At 36.6% G+C, this 23,441-nt stretch overlaps 1 protein-coding gene across 2 annotated transcripts in view; it reads right to left on the bottom strand.

Annotated features, from left to right (window-relative positions):
- The window catches only part of Glra3 (glycine receptor alpha 3), a 150,797-nt gene extending 128,221 nt beyond the window's left edge, over positions 1 to 22,576 (bottom strand). Inside the window, exon 1 of one of the 2 annotated variants that reach the window (XM_028860621.2) lies at positions 21,590 to 22,576. In XM_028860621.2, the coding sequence (XP_028716454.1) occupies positions 21,590 to 21,660 (71 nt within the window). In that variant the 5' untranslated portion in view covers positions 21,661 to 22,576. The remainder of the gene's footprint in view (positions 1 to 21,589) is intronic. The other variant, XM_028860622.2, reaches the window with a different exon arrangement.
- Between the last annotated feature and the right edge of the window lie 865 nt (positions 22,577 to 23,441).

The raw sequence follows: 23,441 nt of genomic DNA, 5'->3' as shown, positions 1-23,441 counted from the left end.
AAGAATCAACGAAGGAGCTTACCTAACTTAGAAAACTAGATTGTGATTTCCATAGACAGTATCAACTCAAAAAGCCTCACGAAAACCATTTGCTAAGGAGTATATTGACATACATATTTCAGGGAAAAAAACCAACTATACTTCAAAGAAAAATGACAGGTTGGAGTATAAGAGAAAAGCACTGCATACTGAAAGAGTGGTGTCTTAATTAGAATTTCTATTGCTGTTCTGAAATACCGTGACCAAAGCAAACAGGGAATGGGGAGATTCATTTCATCTTACAGCTTGTAATCTGTCCAGCATCCGGGAAGACAGGGCATACGCTCAAGGCAGAAACCTAAAGTCAGGGCTGCTGATGCAGAGGTGGCGAAAAAATGCTTCTACTGACTTGCTCCTAGTGGCTTGTGCAACCTGCTTTCCTAGACCATGTAGGATTATCCACACAGGGATAACATCGCTCCTGTGAAATAAGGCCTCACACTGCTGCAAGCTGCAGGAAAATGTAATGGAATTGAGCTACGATCACAAAAGCTACTACTTGGAAAGGTCAAGGACTTTTCTGAAGGTCAAGCCATGGCTTAAGAAGTCTTGGTCATATTTAGCTTTTGTATATATATTAACCAATTTCTGCAACGATTTTCTTGTATGCTATGTATGCTTCCAAGAACTTGTAACAGTGTATTTTATCTAAAATACCCATCAAGCGTCCAAGGCCAAACGATCTCCTGAATTAAGGTAAATGAAGCTCAGACCCTCCTTTCTTATACAGCCTTAGGGGTATTTATACTAACATTATAATCTCCTCCTAACCACCTCTAGCAATGTAGTTTGAACATATAAATTCCCTTTTCCCAATTTTAGCGCTTAGTTGACCTCCTCCTTTACCACTCCCCTTTTGGGTTGTTAAAGGAAAGCCTGATGATCACTGCCTGAGGAAAACTCTTGTCTACCTTTTTGACCCTGTAAGAATTCAAGCCTGGTTGGAGGAAGTGGGAATGGGGGTTGATTAAAGGGGAAATCTGGGGAGTGGGAGGAGGGAGGACAGGGGAATCGCGTGGCTGATATGTCAAATGACTAGAAAATCTCATATATATATATCAAGACTGGTGACATTGTTTTAGCTAGAGCACTGCTATTGCATGGTTATATAACTGTAAACTTCAGAGACAGAGAGGATTTTGACTGGAGAACTAGATGGAGAACTAGAAGAATGAGATGGAAGATGAGGAAAAACCAGATGAGGAAGAATGAGATGAGAAAGACCAAGATGGGGCAGAACTAAGATGAGAGAATTAAGATAGAACTTAGAGGGGACAGCAGATAAAGGTAGAGAGAAATCAGGCAAGCAAGAAGCTAGGCATGAGAACAGAACTGAAGCTGTGTAAATACAATTTTATCCCAGAGGAATAAAGTAGATGGACAAAAGAGCTCGGTGTACTTAGATTCTTTTCCCAAAAATAATTCATGCCATTTGTAGCTTCTCTTCTGGACCCCTGGGAAGAAGATTATTACAGCTGTACCACAATAATTTTCTAAAACACACACCATAACTCAAGAAAATATACCACAGGCTTGCTCACTGGCCATTCTGGTGGAGGCATTTTCACAAATGAGGTTCCTTCTTCTGAAAGGATTCTGTGTAATCTGTGTCAAATTGACATAAAAACCTACCCAGCACAATTATTCAATAAAGACAGAAAATAATTATAAAATTAAAGGCAAGCAAAATGTGAACCAATAATGAACAATAAGAAGTTATTTAAATGCATGAAAATAATCATCAGAGTTAAAGCAAACGTTTGAAAATACACCTCTTTAGGAACACAAACATATAGGATGCAGGACCAAGGAATGCTATGAAGGTGTTTTTCTTTAATTTTTTGATATTTTAATCCATATACAAATTATTCTTTGGAAGAATTTCAAAATAAAGGATTATAAACAGAGCAGAGTTTGCTTAAGATTTGTAGAATAGACTTTTACAAACAAGAAAAATTGAAAAGTCTTAAGTGAAAAGGGTTTTTAATACCTACACTTATTTATTTTCACCTTAAAATATTCCTAGAAAATATTCAATATGCTAAGTACTGTTTGAGGGACTCTGGATTCTACAATAAATAAAATGAGCACAAATCGCCTACCTCATAGAATTCATATTGTAGTCAACCAGAGCATTATAAGCCAGAAATAAACTTCATTTTGAAGATGATATTTGTCAAGGCACTTGCTGGATTCATGAACTTTACCACATTGATATTTATTATATTATGTTATATCATATTATGTTATAAATGTATTTGAAGTCTTGAGACTGAATAATGTCATGAAAAGATTAAACAAAACAGAAGACAGAAGAAATGGAAGGCTAGAGGCAAAAACAGCCCAGCAAGCCAAGGTGAACACGTGAGGTAGAAGGTCAACAACCAGTGTAGGAAGGTATCCTGGAAGCCAGTGAAAACAAAGACATTAAAGAGGAGGAAGCAATGAGTCAGATCAGGAAGAGCTGTTACAGTCCAAGTAGATGAAGACTGAAAATTAACCACTCTATTCTTCAATATAGAGGTCAGTGTCGGCTGAATGGTGCACTGTTAGGAAATCGGTGGAAGTCAAACTGAATGGACTTGAGAAAACATTGGCGAGCACACGACACAAAGGGCACATGACACAAATGAAGGTAACGTCATTACAATAGTTCAAATGTTGAAAATGTGTGTCTTTTTAAGAAATCACGCTTCATCAAAAAGAAATTTAGTAGGTCACTTGCAAAGTAGATATCTAGCAGCACATTAATATTTGAGCTATATGAAGTAATTAAAATCATTTAGAAAACAGTTTCCATGGAAGAGTGGATAGAGTATATAAATGAGCAGTTTATACAAGATAAACACATTTAGCATTCAATAGTTTTCTCAAATTTGGTGGTAACCAGACAGTGTCATTTCAACAGAGAGTAGATGTCATTAAAATTGGCTAAAAAAAATTGACATCAAAAATTGATGAGTAAGTGGGTAAAAGATAACTTTATTTGAAATGTATGTGCTAAAACACAGGATGGATGTAATTGCTCTGGCTGTTTTAAGGGGATATTCTGTGGTTTATCTGAGGCATGCACACCCCACTTTACTCAGAAGCTCGTGGAAAATAAGGGAGAAGAGCTGAACTCTGTGGGCTTGGATTCTTCTCTTAAACTGCTCAAACAGAAGTCTCCCTTATCTTTACTGTGGTAGATGTGGGTTAGAAGAGGGAGAATGACCAGATTTTCTGTAGAACTCTCCCACACCCTCCCCATCCCCCCTCTCTCTGAGAGAAAACCAACACAATAGACAGGCAAGGCAGTGTTACGCCACCACTAATAAATAATTTCCTTGTCTTGAAAAAAATATAAAAATCCCCAACTTATTTATATTGAGGTACACTTTTGTAAGTGTGGAATATGACCTGAAAAGAAGCTTCAATTCAGGTTCTTTAATCATGCTAGGGAGAGGACCAGGGCAATACTGAAAAATAGTTTAGATTTATTTGAAGTATTTGGATTTCTGTACTGACAACCAACCAAACCAGGCATTTCCTAAAAGATTATTGAAAAAGCAAAATTAAATTCAAATAAACAGTTTGGGATGGTTTTGAATTAAATGCTTATGGTGATTGCACCAAAAATTATGAATACATATTTAGGATAGTGACAATTATTGCATTAGCTGCTACAACTTCAAACCTACAAAATGGCAGATTTATTTCATATCCTACCAAAAGGTCAGAGAAATGTGTGTCAACATTAACTTTTATTTTTAAAAAAAGTGTGAAATACTGCTGACTTCTTAGGATGACTTGCATATTGTAGAATATTGTTAATAATTACCATGACTTTTCTCTTCCTTTGGGGAGAAAGGATTTTAGTTTTCTTTACCTTTTGGCATACACACACAAAAACTTCTTCCTTTAGATTTGGATCTCTCATCTCTTCATCTTAGTTCTCAAAGCTGCTTATTCTATTTGCATTCATTTATCACACACAGCTAAGACACATGTGCACATATACCTAATTTCACACTATACACAAAGTTTTCGCCACCTTCATGAATGTTGCATCTTAAAAAGGAACAGAGGATACACTCTGCATCTGGAATATGGAATATGGACAAGGTCCACTGAAACTATAATAGCAACTACTCACAGTTCAGAGTGTGGCCTGATCACTGGGATCTAGGTTATGAATTTTGCTTACTAGAATCTTATTAATTATTTTACTTAAATGGCATACTACTTCAAATTTCCTTTGCTTAGTTGAACCAGAGGATTCCTTCTTGACCTGTCACTTACAGCACACAGCTTATGCCGTATAGCTCTGTCAGTCACCACTGTTCATTAATGATATGTAATATAGTGTACCATTATAGTCTCCAGAAGACTGGAAACTTCTTGTAACTTTCTTCATGGGGAATGAGATGGACAAAGAGCACTAATACACTATTTGCTGTAGTTTCAAAAAACCTTCTAAGATTCTGTTTGATAAAGGGTAGGTTGCTCAAGGTGTAACTCAAGAGAATTTTGTTCTTTAGTACATATTAAATGGGGTATTTTTTTTTTACAAAACAAGATCTTAGAAGATGGTTTCAATAACATTTTGAATGGCTAATGTCAAAACTGCTACATAAAATCATCAGTGAGCAATTGTCTGAGAGCGATGTCTTTGTTTTGAATTTTATCTAAAAGCATACCCCTGAGACTTAAAACATACACAATTTGTTTAAAAAATGTAAATTTCTTCTTAGTATGACCCAAGTCGATCATATACAAAACACCAAAAACTACTGCAAAAGAAAAACATTCTTAACCTCACCAATCAGGAGTGACCTGGACTATCCGGGATGACTTTTTACTTATATTTTAACCATTAGTGAAATTCACCAAGGAAATACACACAGCAGAAATAGTACTATTTTATTTTAAATTTACTGATTCCTGTTTCTACTAAATTTACACCAATGTATATTCTTAAAGTACATCTTAAAAATAAATTCTCAGTGCAGTAAAATTCAAGATATAAAAGCAGGATACTTTAAAGCAAAGCACTCGTCTCTGAAATCCCTAATGTAGGAAAGAGATGTGCAGAGAATTTAAAATGGAATCATACTCAAAATGTGTCTTGTAAATAGCACTGAGTCAACAGAACACTGACACTCAGATTTTCATAGATATTCCCATTTGTGTGACTATGAATGTTTATGTGAATGGTACATTGCAGTAAAAGTGCTGTATTTAGAGTGTGTTTAAGACAGACTGAAGATACTTCTTCCTGTGGTTCAGGCAGTCTCACATCTACCTCATTATCATATTCTTTGAAGGAGGAAAAATGAAATAGACAAGCCATTAATCCAATAATACCACAAAAGAATTTATAATTAAAAATGCCAAAGACATATATGTAACAATTGATATGGTATTACTAAGTTTCTCAACAATTAAAATTATACTAGAATTCAAGGTTTTTATTGGACTACATTCCTTTTAAGAAGTAAAAGTGAAATAAAAAGTCACAATCAAGGATGCTCACATTATACTACAAGCTAATAATCACTTTATACTTAAATTTAGCATACAGTGTTAGTAACGAACTTCCACATCTTCCCACCTCCTTTTTTTTCCAGGACCTCATCTACACCCCTGCTTCTACTCCCTCATCTGATTTTTAAATTTTGATCTACATGCATAATTTCTGGGGTGATAGGAAAGTGTTTAGCCCTATATTATAGAAATTATCTACTTTAGCATTAAGAGATTTTGTTTTTATTTAATAAAGCATGTCATCTACCCACCTCATACAGACTGCTTTACAATAATAGGTTGTTCATGTCAAGATGCAAACAAAACAAACACTAAACAAAAAATAACTCAAGATTATGAGTGAAAATATAGCCCCACATATATTTCATGCTTTCATGCACAGGTATGCAATAGTATAGAGAAAGTAAAAATTTAGAAACAGGATATCATGTTTTCCAGTAGAAAGAGTAATCAAAACACTTGATTCTAATTAACGCTGTCAGATTTTAAGCCCCTCCTTTTTAATTTGTTTTGTTTTGATGTTGATCTTGTTTTTCTTTGTGAAATAGTCTTATTCCACAGTCCGGACTGACCATCTTTCTGCCAGCCTCCCACATTCTGATACTAGAGGTGCGCCACACACCTGGACTGCCTATCATCTTTGACAGAGTGAAGGGTTGTCCTTTGTTGTTATTGTTGTCCTTTGTTAGGATAGCCTCAGGTGACATTCATTAGGAAAAACAAGCAGTTGGTGTTAATCAGGTGGCACGAGCTCTACTCATGGCTTTGCCACCCAAATTCATAGGGCCTAATGCGGACCTTCCCCTCTGACCCTCAGCCTCCTCCTTTGTAGTGGCCACGAAGGAGGCCATGAAGCAGGTGCAGCAATGCTGGCCCGGGTAAGCAGTTCCTCACCACAGTGCTGCAGAGGGAGCAGAGCTACATCTGTAGCTAGTTGAGCAGCCGTCACTCATCTGCTTTACTACTATTCATCTTTCTCTCTGCTGATAACCTGACCTCCTCCTTCCCAAGAACAACTGGCCATTCAACTGTCTTAGTTATAAAATTAGAACCTCTCGCTTCTCTATAGGCCATGATGCACCTAGTCTAACATCCGTTTTAGTTCCAAAGACTTTGTTTACTTGTGCTTCAAAAGTCGACCCTTTCAGCTCTGGCTCTCACAGCCCGTCTTCACCTTTGTCAGACTCTTTGCCCCCCCTCATCTTCCTACCTGCTATTGCAAAGCATTTCCCCAATTTGTGGACTTCTTCTCCACAGACAACGGACTCAAACCTTCCATTTCTAATCTAGTAAGTTTTTCTTACATATCCTATACAGTTTTAGTTGCATGACAGAACTGGGGAAAATTCTGAGTGGTTCTATACATTTCCTGCCTCTACCACTACCTTCTTGTAGGAGGAAATGGGGGCTGGATGGGTGAGGGAAGACTGGAAGGTTGCAAAGAGGGAAGAGGAGGGTCTGTGATTGGTATGTAAAATGAATAAAAAATTTCTCAACAAAAAAAAAACAATACAATAAAATAAATAGAAATTAAGAGTAAAATAAAGCTATCAAGAACTCTCTCTTTTGGCTCTTTTCATTTTTTTCTCATCTACATGCCGTGATGGATTGCAGGTATGCTATGCTAATGCCCATAGTTCAGCCCCCAGTGTATATGATGTCACATGGGACTAGAAGAGTCCATAACCCAGGGTTCTACATGAACCACCAGGCTTTTCACTTACAGCAATTGAATGTATACTGTTAAGTATGAAAGTGCTGTAAGCTCTGCCTCAGAATACTAGCTATCCAATCATGCATACTTTCAGATCTATAATCACTTGTGAGGTTTTCCAGTAACCAGGGAAGTCGTGGATGTCAATTCTCTTTCTCAGTCCCCTTCTATGTGTGTGTGCATGAGTGCGTGCGTGTGCGTGTGTGTGTGTGTGTGTGTGTGCGTGTGCGTGTGCGTGTGTGTGTGTGTGTGTGTGTAACTTAATTTACAAGCCTTCTTTCACAACTGTTACTTTTATTTATATACTACTTTTGTTAGGGTGCTATCATTTACTGTTGCATGTGTGTGTGTGTGTGTGTGTGTGTGTATGTGTGTGTTATCCTATGTTACTCTCTGCTTCCCATATACAATTAGCTATAAAGTTTTTCCTTCTACTTTATATATGTGGTTCCCTCTTTAATTTTAGAATATTTTATTGCATCAATCATACTTCAATTCCTCTAAGACTCAGTTTACCCCTTTCTAATGGTGAAATCACGTTCTTCTCAATTTTCTTTAGTTATTTTTTTTCCTGAGAGAGATACCTGAACCTCAACCTAATCATGCTTCCTATGGATCCATAAATCCTTCTTTCTCTAGGTAAAGACTGAGTTTCACAAGGCAGAATCTCTAGACCTAGTACTCTAGTACATTAAGGTACTTCCAAAAAAAGTGAATATGCAATTTCTGTATTTATTGTACTGGCTAGAAGTTGATACTTGACTGGAAAATGGGAACATCTGAGCTTTGGGATTGTTTCTGAAATGGGGCCTCTTCTTCTATTCTGGTTTATCCTACATCTCAGGAAGCAATGCTATGTCAAGGACAGCAAAAGAAAAGACTAGAAGGGTTTGTAAAAGGCACCATGCTAGTCTTGATGTTCATGCATCCTTAGATTTTCTTTTTTATTTATTTTTAATTAAAAATGTTCATAAACTACATTTTGATCATATTCCTTACCCTCCACATACTCTGATTTTTTTCCCACTAAAAAAATTTTGATAGAAAATTGGGTGTTGCTGTGGGATGGTCTGTATGTCAAATTGCTCTGATTGGTCAATAAATAAAACACTGATTGGCCAGTGGTCAGGCAGGAAGTAGGTGGGACAAGGAGAGAGGAGAATTCTGGGAAGTGGAAGGCTGAGGCAGAGAGACACTGCCAGCTGCCGCCATGACCAACAGCATGTGAAGTCGCCGGTAAGCCACCAGCCACGTGGCAAGGTATAGATTTATAGAAATGGATTAATTTAAGCTATAAGAACAGTTAGCAAGAAGCCTGCCACGGCCATACAGTTTGTAAGCAATATATGTCTCTGTGTTTACTTGGTTGGGTCTGAGCGGCTGTGGGACTGGCGGGTGACAAAGATTTGTCCTGACTGTGGGCAAGGCAGGAAAACTCTAGCTACAGGGTGTGGTGGTGTATACCTTTAATTCCAGTACTTCAGAGGCAGAGACAAGTGGGTCTCTATAAGTCTTAGGATATCCTGGTCAGCATGGAGAATTCCAGACTATGGGTTCCTAAAAAGATATTGTCTTTAAAAGTGACAGAAATATAACTTCCCTAAATTGATATTATTCAGCACCTTGAATTCCTTAAAATTAATCCCATATGAACTAAAATAATGATTTTTTGCTATAATTAAATAGCTCTATGGCTACAGTGGATGTTAGTTATAAAATAGTTTTTAGAAGGCAGGTTATTTATGTCAAAAATATGGAGTCATTGCTACAATGCTCAGTAAATTTCTGCTAAAGAAAGATTTTTCACATTTTGATCATGTCAATGTAAAAAACATGTTCTATAGATTCACACAGCTGTATACATTATACTTTAAAGGTAGCATTGTTGAAACAATCACTCAGTCCATAGAAAGGTCACTGAGCCTTTCAAAACAAGAAAGGAAGTTTGACCTAGATTATTGTCTCCACGTTTCTTGTTTGGATGTGTACTCACAAATGAATTCAGAGAGCAGACAAAATGTAAAACTTGCTATTTTTGAAAAAAAAAAAGTCTAAAATGAGATAGCTGTCTCCAAGGAAAGCTTACTATTTTATACTGCTTTCAGAGCTTAGATCTTAATTTTTCTCTGGGTCTTTGATATATTTTTATATCCATTAAACTTTTCCAATATTGGCTCAGCTGTGTGTGACGTATATGAAAACATGAAACATGCAGAGAAAAGGATAAGAACGTCGAGTTTTTTAAGTAAAGTAAAATTTGAGTTTTATATTATGTGAGTTAAGGAGAAATATTTGGGCTAGAAATAAGATTCAAGTCTCCTATAATCTTGAAGATACCAGCAGAGATCTGCAGTAGAATCTCTGTCTTTGATGATGCTCACGGTGTAAGATTTTCAGGAAGAAAGAGACACCCTAAATCCCAAGGGCTTAAGGGAGAAAAGAAGGATTCAAAAGTCGTTTCAAGTATCTTAAGATCCTTACAAAGCAACGACTTGAAGAAGAGTAAGATGTACAAGAGTCTAATCTATATAATCCTTGCTGCTTCTATTTTTCCCACTACATGAAATAAGAGGCAAAAAAGGACACAAAGAAGTCCATGTATTTGTATTAGACAGCAGGATGTGCTGCACCAGGGAGGGTTCTCTAGTAAGTCAGCAGACAAAAGAGAAATCTCTCATTAAAGGGTCATTGAATGAATAGTAGATAGACCATTCAATGCATCTTAGAGTTATTATTAGCAAGTAAGTAGTTTATAAAGTAACACTACTTAAAAGTTCTCAGAATTAGGATTACCTGACGTATTTCTAATTTTTAACTCTGGTCAAGAAAATAATCATTTTTTTAACATTATGAAAATCCATAAGCCTATGTGTAATTGTGTGTGTGTGTGTGTGATGTGTATTGTAAGTCTATTTGCATGCAGGTTTCTATGGGTGTACATGTGTATACTTACCTGCAAATTCCACAGGAAAATGTTGGATGTTGCCCCATCAAATGCCATAGTGTGTTTTTGAAACAGGGTCTATCACCGGGTCTTGGATCTCATCAATTTAGTTAGATTATCTGGATAATAAGTCCTTGAATTCATACGTCTCTTCCTCCCTAGTGCTGGGATTATGATCAAACAACAGCACATGGTTTTACAATAGCTCCCTATCGATAGAACTAGGGTCCTCTTCACTGCTCAGGAAGCACTAGACTGGCTCAGCCATAATGCAGCTCCCTTTTCTTGATTTTTTTTTTAAATGACCAATAATTTAAGTTCACTCCTTAAACTTCATATGCACAAAGTAAACAGATTTTAAGTGGTAGGACTCAACAAATACATATAGCAAACAAATGCAGATGAATTAGCTTTTCGGAATATGATCTTCCCTTACAATCAAGGAAGGCAAATAAAACATTTTGTAATAGAGAAAACATTATTTTAAAAAGCACTTGCTGATATCCTACAGATATTGCAGGAGAAGGTAGTCCAAAAATAGCATAATGTATGCATTTATTTAAAAGAAAATGGGGGCCCCTGTGGTTAAAATGTCACTGTGATGCTAACTAACCCTCCTTTTTTTTTTTTTTTTTTTTTTTTCTGAAACGTCCATGCTAATGAAGCAGATTCCACTTGAAATGGTCCTCCCTCTTTGCTTCCTTCTCAGGCCCATCTGGAGCTCTGCGTCCACTTAAATTTCCTTTTTCTTTAGAAAGACTTTCTGTTTGTTTATACACTCAAAAAGAATGTTTCTTGCTTTTTTCAACATTTGTAACGATTACTACTTTTGGTAGTTATCCACGGTTAAATTTTCAGTGATTATTGACAATAAATAAATATAGTCTCTTGGAACTAAATCTTTATATGTGTATAAATAAATAGATTAAAAGAAGAAACAAACATCCTATGCTGTCAGCATTTCTCACTTTATCTAGGGACTTGGATACAGGCCAGTGACGGAGAGCTGTAACAGAGAAGACAGAAATTTAAGTGTGACCTTCAATATGTTAATTAACAATTGATTAGTACCTGGCTTGTGTTTAGGGTGGTCTCTGGGTTGTGTTTCTTCTTTCCAGTGCAGATGCATGAATAAAAGTTAACGAGGGCTTAGGGCAATAGCGCAGTCAGTAAATCATGTGACATCCGAGTACAAGGGTGTGAGTCTGAATTCCTAGAACCCTTCCGTATAAAAAGGCCAGGTGCGGTGGCAGACATCTGCAATCCCAATAGTATAGAAACAGAGACAAGACCTCAAGGTTCACTGACCGGCCAACCCAGTTAATCTTTGAACTCTGGTTCAATTACAAAACAACAACTCTCCCTCGAAATATAAGGTAGGTGATGGCTGACACGACACCCATCGTCCTCTGCTCTTCAATACATGCATACATTCACTCACAAACACAAAGACCAATGACACTAAAGGACAAATAGTCAAAATTGATGTAAAGATCTATCCCGTGAATGAGACTGTGGTTTATGCTTGACTGGGACTTGAGAGGGAAACTATCACAAGAGGCTTCATGTAATAGAGAAGGGCAGGCTGAGACGGTCCTCAGCAGGAACAAGGTAGGCACAGGTAAGGGAATGGTGGGGAAGAGAAAAAGCCAACACATTTTCTGGAAGTTCTTTTCGGTGAAAGAATGGAGAGCGACACACCCAGTAGTAGTAAATAGTATCACTTAAGAATATGAATGAAGGAAATTATTACTCTAAATCCCTCAACAAATTTTCTCTTGAATGGTGGAAGAGAAAGATAACATTGTCTATGGCCATGCTTGAAGAGAGTAGTCTTTTTGAAACTGTTAATTTACTTTTAGGAAAAGTAAACAAAACACAGGACTTCTTACCAGAAGTCACAGAGACCTGTTTGTGTGCAAGACATCCATGTAAGCCATGGAGAGAGACGAGGAATATACCACTGTCTTTGTTCTGAAAGAGTTTACACTTTGAGTACGGGTCATACTCAAACATCCACCATGCCATGAGACACATGGCATTGGCACATGGAAGAGATGTTCTCACTGAGACTAGGGATGAGATCAGAGGTGGTTTCATAGAGAAGATCACATAAAATGAGGAGAATTTAGCCAGGCAAAGAGATGGAACTCACATTTTCTCCCACTCATTTCATGGAGGAATGGGATGTCATTTCACTGTGTTCTGATTGTTTATCTTCTTCCAGGCTCACACTTGAAGTCTTATTAGGAAAGTCTGAACAAGAAATTTTTTGCAAGTCAAACATCATTGCTGATTCTTCACATGCTACTGATAATTCATATTTTCTTCTAGTTTTTCTCTTGCTAGAATTTTCTATGGATAAGTTGTAAAATTTTTGTAATAGATATACTTTATTTTCTGTATTTACCTAACAGGGGGCTTTCTAGGGCAAACACCAACACTAACTACTGGGGTTCTGCTTTATAAGGACATTATAACTTTACACATGAGATTTCACATGTGCTTAATGTCAATATGAAAACCAAAAGTCTAACTTATAAAAAAGAAATACAGTAAGTTACGATGTCCCTAATGTTCCTTCGTAATCATATGTAGATACAACTATGACAGTCATCCAATAGTGACATTTGTGGGGGCAACTGTCACTTAAAATGTATTTGTAGAACACCTAACAGCTTCTAAAAACCATATTTTTATGAAAAGAGAAGGTGCTAATCCCTGTCACTTTTTTTGGAGAATATTATTTTTATTATTATTGTTATTTTTTTTTTAATTTTATAATTTAATTTCACATATCAGCCACCCGTCCTCCCTCCTCCCTCCCTCCTGCCCCTCCCTCCCCCCTAACCCCCCCCATTCCCATCTCCCCCAAGGCAAGGACTCCCCTGGGGATTCAGCTCAGCCTGGTAGATTCAGTCAAGGCAGGTCCAATCCCTTCCTCCCTTCACCCAGGCTGAGAAAAGTGTCCCAGTTTAGGCCCCAGGCTCCAAAAAGCCAGCTCATGTACTAAGGACAGGTTCCAGTCCCACTGCCTGGGGGCCTCCCAAACAGTTCAAGCTAATCAACTGTCTCACTTATCCAGAGGGCCTGATCCAGTTGGGGGATTCTCAGCTGTTGGTTCATAGTTCATGTGTTTCCACTAGTTTGACTATTTGTCCCTGTGCTTTTTCCAATCATGTCCTCAACATCTGTCGCTCACACAATCCCTCCTTTTTCTCGCCAGTTGGACTCCCGGAGCTCCACCTGGGACCTGGCCGTGGATCTCTGCATCTGCATCTATCAGTCATTGGGTGAGAGTTCTACCATGACAGTTAGGGAGTTTTTAGAACTACTTTATGTTAAACAAAGTTGGTAGTTAAATTACACAATTTGTTTATTGTCAAAGCTGCAAAGATGTAGTAATCCAAAACAAGCAAATGTATGTTTTATTTCTCAGTTATGACTCCAGGTGATATAACTGTACAACTTTAGCATAAGAACTATCACAACAGGGTGGCAATCATTATACTATGGCGTATCAGTAGCCCAAAGAAGCTAGGCAGAATTTTTTTACTTGTACTGGGACTTAAACTGTTAGTATTAATACATGAGTATAAGCACATAGAGTACATGAGTAAGAGATATACAATGTGTCTATAGCATCATAGTTTCATGGAGTATGATTAGAATAATATATAGAAAATGATACTTAAAAAGCAATAATAAAAATATTTGAGAAAGAATTAATAATAATAATAGAACAATTGTAAAATAATTTGTATTGCATTACATAACAAAATTCCAAGTCCCCATGGAATAAAAACAAACAAATCCATTACTAGAGTTTAGATGTTTCCAATGTTTATATGTATTTCTTTTAACCTCATCTCACAATAAGTAATATTTTCTAATGGCAATTTGTTTGATTATATGTCTTATATGAGATACTGAATACAAAACTTGCTCTTTATGTCATATGGTAGATAAGGAGATGTCATCTCAGGATCTTTTATTGTTTGTTGAGTTTCTACTCCATGTATAATATTGAATTAAATGTTATGGAGGTAAAGCATTGTTCAGGAATGAGCCCATTCTCAAGGGACCTATAATTTTTAAGGTGAAAGAAAATTTAATGAAACTAAAACACAAATATGATAGTGATTCTTTGTGTGTAAAGTGACTGACTGTCAAAATGTAGGTTTTGTTCAAATGCTTTGCACCCTAGAAAGAAAATGCAGACATTATTCTACACATTTTAATTTGAATCATAGAGGGGTCCAGGGAAAATTTCCAAAGCAATATTATCCTAGAGTGCTTGAGCTTCCTGCATGGAACAACAGATTGGAAACTGGTCCTGTTCAAATTGTGACTCAGATACAGCAGGAACTTCATCTAAAATGTAAAATATCTGAAGAACAAAAATAAGTAAGTAAAACCTAAACTCAGAGTCTAATATTTGCATGTACGTATATAGGGAAAGCCAGCTTACTTTGGATAGCAGTCAGAGAATCACCTTTTAATTTTTATTACTAAATTATTTAACAAATACATTTTATTATTTCCTAGTAAAGAAGTCTAAATGTGGAGAACTTTTGAATCTTCAGGAATGGCCCTCCATTGTAAACCTTTGTCAGATCTTCCCAGCGTTAGGTAGAAGTTGAATGGCCCCGTTACCCTCATGGCAAGCCTAATATACTACTCCAGCCGTAAGTTTGTGATGCTTTCAGAACTACCTCAAGGTTTGCTATATTTGAAGTGGGAGATACACATGGTTGCATGCCCTCACCAACTGCCTTTGAAATTCTTCCATCCGTTAACCCTGTAATAGAACTAATAAACCTAGCTTTTATGTCATTTTTAACTGCACCCCCAAGGCTACTACTGTGGATTAAATTGACTGTGAGTTACCAGTTCTCTTACTTTCACCAAAGGAATGTCTAGCATGGAGATTTTGCATTTCAGAAATATTCCTTGTTGGGGCCACATCTACAGATCAGTTTCTTCTAATGATGGCATGTGAGGATTAAAACCCTAATTTTGGAAAACTCATCTTGTTGGCATGCAGTTTCAGCATAGGTTCACCTCTGCGTCTGAACCGCTCAATAGATACACACACTTGGTTGGTTCTTTCATAGATTTCCCACATCCAATCCAAGACCAGATGGGGCAGCTCATTATTCTCCTTTCCTGGCTACTTCTCCAAGCAAAACAAGGCTACAAGCTGTACCATTCTTGAATGAGAGGCAACAAAGCAAAGACAACCAATGAATAATCACATCACAGTTCTATGCAGACATGTGCCTGTAGCAGTTGTTTTCAGTGAGCATTGGTAGTCTAAATAGAAAGAAAATCATATGGAGAAGAATTAGAGAGAAGCTTGGTGGGAGAAGCAGTGGGGATCTATTATGTATTTCACATGATATAAGAGATCAAAGCTAAAAGCTTCTTGATTGCACCATGCTCTGTGTTCCACCCTGATTGAACATACATGTATTTTTTATTCTTTCTTGTTTTTGTCTTTTTTTTTTTAAATTTTTCTCTCATACATTACATACTGACCACAGTTTTCCCTCCCTGGCCTCCCAGTTCTCCCTGGGCACCTCTCTACACCAGATCCACTTCTTTATTTCCCTTCAGAAAAGAGGTGGCCTCTCAGGGTTATCAACTGAACACTGCATAACAAGTTACAACGAGAGTAGGCACAAAGCCCCATGTTAAGGCTGGATGAGGCAACTCAGTATGAGGAAAAGCTGTATGTAAGTATATGTGTGTGTACACACATGCACACGCACACACACACACACACATGCACACACACACACACACACATACACACACACACACACACACACACATACACACACACACACGCGCACACACAAGTGCAGGTGCATGGACCTGAGTCTGGAGCTCTTGCCTTTTTAACTGCTGAGCCATCTTTCTGCCCTGTACTTGTATTGTTTATACAGTTTTATGCATGTTCTTTTGTATTCTTTTTATATACACTGCTAAAATATACATCAGTAGCAGTTAAATTACTGCACATCTCTACATACCTGAGGGGTGGCAAGACACAAAGATTGAATCTCAACTTCAAACATTCTAGGCCACTTCAGTGATCCCTGTCTAAAAATGACCCAAACATTTCATGGGATTCTGATATTTAAGTCAAACTTTTGAAGAAAAAAAAACAAATGTAGTTTCTAAACTATAAAGCAAGCATACATGCAAAGACTTTTTTCTTGAAAATTCACTAATATCAGTATTTACATCCTTTTCTTTTTTTAAAATTTCTGTACTGAAGATTGAACATAGGGTCTATGCTTACTATAGAAGTGTTCTACTAGCGAGCTATGTCCCCGATATATATATTTATTTATTTTACATTTGTTTGTTTGTTTAGTTAGTTAGTTAGTTAGTTTTGAGATAGGGTCATGCTCTGTGGCCCAGGAAGGCCTTGAATTTTTAGTCTTTCTTTCTTAAGACTTCTGAGTAGCTCCAATTACTGGATTTTGCCACCATGATATAGTAGATTCTATTATCAACTTTAAGATTACATGCATGTTTTTACACTGGGTCTTGTTATGTTAATTTGGCTGACCATAAATGAACTCTCTTGTTTCAAGTAACTCTCCTACCTACTGCAGCTTCTTGAGTAGCTGAGGCCACATGAATGACACTGCACCCAGTCAGTGCTTATAATTTTGAAGGAAACTCTGTCTCTCGAGGAGAGAGATACATAGCTATTTTGATCCAAATTCCAGTCTAACACTATCCCTACAATAGTAACTACTGAGTTATAATTAAGTCGATTGCTTCCAATTTTATCCATATTCCATTCCATTGAATTATTTCCCTACTAGTGAGGGCTTATTATTATTTATGTTTATCGACTTGTGTGTGTGTCTATGTTTCTGTAAGTATTTGTGTACTGGAGAATGTACATTCCACAGCACATTTGTGGAAGTCAGAAGACTTTTAGGAGTCCATTCTCCCATTTTATCATGTTGTTTCTGTGATTATAACTTGGGTCATATGGCCTAGCAACAAGCACCTTGCCCTGAGTCATCTCTCCATCTCTAAGTTGTATTATGTATAAATAAGCTTAATTGTTATGTGTTGTTAATAATTAAGCATAAGAATATGATCATAGAACATAACTATGATTTCTTCTAGTAACTTTGTCAATCACCATTCCTTAAATATGCACTGCATAACTGTACAACTACCTATTGTTGAAAATATTCTTTGCTAATCATTGAGCGAGTATTTGACATGACTGACCCATAATAACTACCAGACTATCACTAGCTTCCCTGACTCAAGTTCCAGAAAACTCAGTTTGTACATTTCTTGATACTTGGTCTCACTCTCTCTTCTGTGCTTTAAGTTATGCTTGGGAAGGTAATATTTCCCCAATGAAGCATAACTAGCCATGCTTGGCGCACAAACACACGTACAGAATTTGGTGAATGAATCCTACTGAAATTCTTAACATTTTATGTATAGGAACACAAATGTTGATTGACATACCTTGGTAGAGAGTTGTGTGAATAAAAAGGAATTAATTTTATAGAAGAAAGGGATGTTTTATAATCTGCTCTGTAATCTTCAACATAGATAGACTGGAATTCTGAGCTATGATTCATCTCTATATAATTTTTTTCATTCAAAAGCAGAAGACTCATGTATGTGAGGTGTAATTCCCTAAAACTACAAAAATTATTGAGACTATGTAACCTCATGTAACAAGCCATAAGTTTTTATAATACTTTTCAGTGTGTTACATAAGAAAACAGATTTCCCCAAAAAGCCACTTTAAAATATTGTTCTCATCTTCTAGGGCATAATAAAAAATCAAAACCAAAAATTTTAAATGACATAACATTTTGGTAGACTTCAAAGTGATACAATAAGACATGTTTACTTCTCATTAGCATTGATCTCTGAAGTTTACACAGTCAGGTTTAGCCACCAAATGTTATGATTTATTCAAGTAGCAAGCCTCTGTTGGTCCTCTGTAAAGAAACAATGTTAAATGGTGTAGTCTGTGGTCCGCCATGTTAAAGAAAAATTTGTTTCTGGTTTTATGCTTTGGGCATATATTCTGCAAGTCCTTCTTAATCATCTCCTATCTGCATTTCAAAGAGAGCCAAACAGTGATGTTTTGTTCCTGGTTTTATTAAGATAAAAACTAAAACTCATGAAAAAGTGCTTAATAAAACAGCAATATTTTAGCAAAATGAAAAGACACCTTCAATACTTAAAAATTAATATTCTATGCCTATACAGTTTTGAAACATAAACTTTTTTAAAGATTCATCTTCTTTAAAATTTTCTTTAAAATATCCCAAACCTGACATGTCTTCCTCATAGATAGTTCTAATTGCATTGTGGTAATAAATATTTTGTTTTGATAATTTTGACTGGCTTTATTAAACTTAATTACTAAATGCAGAAATCATATAAAAACTGTAGTCTTGCAATAGTTAATAAGAAAAACATTAGATATTCTTATAATATTTTATCATTAATCTAATTGTATATTAGTAAACAAGAGGAATTCAGATGTCACTTCTAGGAATAGAATTAGGAACAATTGCTTTGGGAACATGACAGCATCTACCAAAGTTTAATATACTTGTCTAACCAGATTCATGCCTGCCCTATGACCCAGCAATTCTTGTAGAGAAAAATCTTAGGGCTGGCATACACAGTACACACACACAGACAGACAGACAGACAGACACACACACACACACACATCACATCACATGACAAGATATTCAAGGATATTCATGGTAAATTTATATTAACCCAAACTAGTCCATGAATGTAGCTCGTGAGTTCATTAAGAGAGACATGAATAAGTTGATTGTCATGTGGTCATACAAGGTACAAACATACTTTAATTAGAGTAAGTTCCTGCTACGTACAGCACCATGGATAATCATACAAGCATAGTGTTCTGAAAAAGTGAATTGGATAAAAATTATTCTTTATTTATAATGTGCAAAAGCAAGAAAAACATATTTGTGGCATAAATTAGGATAGCAATTACTTTTGGAAAAGGTGATGTCTTTGAAGGGGGAGATGGAGGTGGTGGCTGGTGTGTGCACCTATGTGGTATTGACTGATATTTCTAATTATTGGTCTGTGATTTATTCACCTGGGTATGTTCCCTTTATGAAAACTTTATCTAAATTTTATGTATATGTTTATTTTAGAAATATGTATACTATTTAAACAAAACTCTTAAAATCTTAAAAACCTGTAAAATTAATTGAATCAGAACACTATAAACTATTTTGCTGTTTGATTGATGCTCTTGCTTTTATATTGCCCTGGAAAGAGTTTGCTAATATATAATTATGTTATCATAATGATTGCTGCTGCTCAATAGGACTGTGAAGTGACTATAGCTAACAGTAACAAGGTACGTATTTCAAATAAATAGCTTCACTTTTCCCTTTCTAGTAATAGGATACAAGTAGATTTAGTTAACAAAGAATAATTTACATGAAGACATTATACATCATTTTCAATAAGGTAATCTTTCATTCCTATGGAAATATTCTTTTAAGGCCAACCACTAAGAGTGAAAATACCTGTTTTTTGTATGTTATTAAAGTTTTCACAGAACAATGACCTAATCTCATCTAATTTCTATTTAGGATAGTTTTCCCAGATCTTTAAAAGAAAGAAAATTGATGAACAATAGAAGTATGAAATTAGCTCTTTATTGGTAGGAAGTCTTTTTCTAAGAATTTATGATTAGATTCTTCTTTTAAATATTTTAATTATTTAATGTTATTGAAGATAAATTATAATTATCAAATTAGCTGTTTGTAAATTTCAATAAAAATATCACAAATCTGAGCACCCAATGATGAAGAATTTATATATCTAGTTACAATAAAAATATTGTGATGAATTGTCATTACACAAATTTTAGTTAAATGACTAATATGTCTTAACTATTGACCTACAATTTACATCAAATAAATACTCTTGCTTTTTAAAAATGCATAATATTTTAATACAAAATTTACAAATGATTGTAGTAGAAAATATCATGGAAAAATGATCAGTTTATTGTAATCTGAACTTTGTGCCACTTTCCATGACATTTTCATATACATGAAAGCTCTACATACTCTTGATATGTTCCCTACATAGAAAACCTCTGAAAAATTGAAAATTACAGAAATTTATAAAATCATATTAAAACCCTTTTCACTGAAAATACTGTGATCTGAAATGTTTCAAGCTCTCAATATAGAAGGCAGTCGACATTTGGACAAAATGTAATTTTCTTCTCATCCATGTCAACTATTACATACAGGCATGCCAGAACAGTATGACTTCCTGTAAGGCAGCTCATGATAGTCATACCTTTTAAGGTGGCCAAAAGAATAAAACTAGATTTACTAGCACAAGAAAGAATTCTTACACCAGATGGAAATCAGTATATGCTTAACTAACACAGTTGTTCTAGTTATTTAAGTTTGGAATGCTTGAAAAGGTTTTCAGCCATTAAGAGAAAATCCCACAGTAATTATGTGACAATAGTAACCTAAAATTATTGTTGCTAGTTTAAAAAATCTATATGAACAATCTTGCTTTCATACAGCATTGGACTAACAATGGAATCTCAATTATCTGAACTCTTACATAGCTTCTCCTAGTCTCTTCTAAGTAACCATAAAGTAGAAAGCTTAGCTAACGTGATTGGGACATAGTAAAAAAAATGTCATATAACAACAATTTTACAAGTTGATAGGCCTTTTATGCTGCTTGCTTCCAAAAGACAACTGTAGGCATGGAATATATCTGATGTTTTATTAATGATTTTGCCTTCATGTATTGAATTAGGTCATTGCAAAGTAGTATCTTAAAGTCCCCTTTTAACTCAATTTCTGCACATATTAAAAATGACATTTCTCTGATCTGTAAGTACCTATGTTTTATATTTTTCTTTCTAATTTAATGATGCCTCATTTTTGAATTCTTAATGTTTTGTAACTTTTTAAAAGAAATTAACATTCAAAACACACAATTCACCATTCCAAAGAATACTCTAAGAGAAACATAGGAGGAGGAAAAATATGTATATTTTTGAAAACATTAGGTTTTAAACAGTAATGTAGGAAGGGTTCAATTACTTAAATACACAGAGTCAGTGAAAATAACAGGAAATTACACGTTTCTAGAGGTCTCAATAGAGGCTCTTTTAAACAGAAAAATGTGATTTAAGCGACAGTTTCAGTAAGTCAGTACATAATCACACATTTATCAGCTTCCTCATTAACAAGTGGTTGCAGCTAAGTGCACTGGCTTATTGAGCTCTTAACGAGACTGACTGTTAATGTAAGTGGACTTACCTCAGTAGCAGTGCGGCTTCCCAGAAGTAAAATCCAGAAACTAGTGTCCGAAAGTGTCTCACGTGGGCCATGATACGGAGCGATATTCACGATCCTGGAAAGAATCTTATCCAAGGCATGAGGGACCAGAAAGGCAGAAATGAAAACGTGCCATCTAACCCCTTCTGGGGCTGGTGGAGACAAACGCTTGGAAGGTTTCAGCACCTCAGACAGCTCCCGCAGTACCCTGAAGCCCTCTCTTTCCAACACTTGATGTTTTCCTGGACCCCTCCTCTGAGCACAGAGCCGAGGGGTTCACAGAGCTACAAACGTGCGTGTGATTTCACAGCGAAGCCATAGAAAGGAGTGAGACTGAGAAGATGCGTCAGGAGTGCCTAGGTCCTGAGCAACAGTTCCCCAAAGCTCTTTCAGCAGGAAAGGACTAGCCTTCTTTTGGCTCTGACTCACTGGTGGAGGACGAATAACAGCAGTCAGAATTGGGAATGCTGTTCCATCAGGTCCAAGCGCCGGAATCTCGCTCTCCACCTTTGCAAAAAAACCCCACCAAGCGCGGCAAACACAGGCGGGGGCGGGGCCAGAGGACTTGTCCTTCCCGCCAATCACGGCTGCACAGCGGGACAGAGTGACAGACCACTTACCATGCAAGGGAGTGCTCAGCCTTTCGCCCCTTAAAAAAGGAAGGGGCAGTGTAGAATTGGTGCAGAGCCTACTAGGTTCCTGGAGGGAATGGAGAAGGAAGCCTCTGGGCTGAAAATGGGGATTCAGCCAGCGGTTCCCAGGAGTAGGGGGCAGAACTCCACGGGGATGCTCCCTCCCTGACGGAAAAGGCACAATTTAGTGAAGACAGCTTACACTGTAATGCTAGAGTGAACCCACATCCTTGAGAAGAGCTTGGGAAGCTGGGTATGCGGTGCACATGCGGAACAGAATCAGTTTCTTCTAGAAGCATCTCATGAGCCTGGCCAGCTTGCAGCCAGTTAATCGACTTCAGCGCTGATGAGACTTCTGAAAAGAGAAAGGGATGAAGTCTCCTGGAGAGACATCATAGAGACACCCCACCCCCACCTCCTGTGGGCGCCCCAGATTTCCAAGCTTCATGGTGATTTTAAAGGGGGGGGGAGCTAGCATATAGTACTAATTGATTTATCTCCTCTTGCATCAATTCAGAGCTCAGTCTGTTTCCTCCGTGCTCCATTCTTTCTCCCTCTTTCTTCTTCCCATTCAACTAGCACTAGTGTATGTGTGTGTGTGCGCGTGTGTGTGTGCGCGCGCGCGCGCGCGCGAGCGTGCACACATGTGCGTGTGTTTCTGTGTGAAATAGAGAATCTCTGTTTGCTGTTGGCCAGTATCAAAGTGTTCATCTATTCTGGCTTTTTCAGAAGTCCACCGGGAATTTATTCTGAAAGCTCTGCTTTCAACTCTTAACTTTTTCAACAGCCAAGCTGCGTATTAAGAATGTATTCTTAACCTGTCTCACAATATTTTTCATAATTGAATTCGAAGTGTAGCTCACAATTTAGGTGCCTCTGCCACACTTCATGTAACTGGACAAAGACAAGTTACCATGTGCCAATATGCTAAAAGAAGTTGCAGTAATATTTTTATTGCAGCTCTTCTATTTAATAGATCATATTATTCTCATCCAGTCAAGAGTTTTCTCAATTTATATCTTTACTTTAGAAGACATTTTTCATGTGACTTTTTAAATTTAAATCATAAACTAGAAGAAGTAATCATATGTTCACACCGCTCTTTTTTATACCTGTATTACATTTGTATGTATGTATACATGCATATATGTATGTATGTATGTACGTATGTATGTATGTATGGGTATGCTTATGCTTTGTTT

The sequence above is a fragment of the Peromyscus leucopus genome, chromosome 17, assembly GCF_004664715.2.
Source record: "Peromyscus leucopus breed LL Stock chromosome 17, UCI_PerLeu_2.1, whole genome shotgun sequence".
NCBI classification, from domain to species: Eukaryota; Metazoa; Chordata; class Mammalia; order Rodentia; family Cricetidae; genus Peromyscus; species Peromyscus leucopus.
This window is presented reverse-complemented; position numbering and strand designations above follow the sequence as displayed.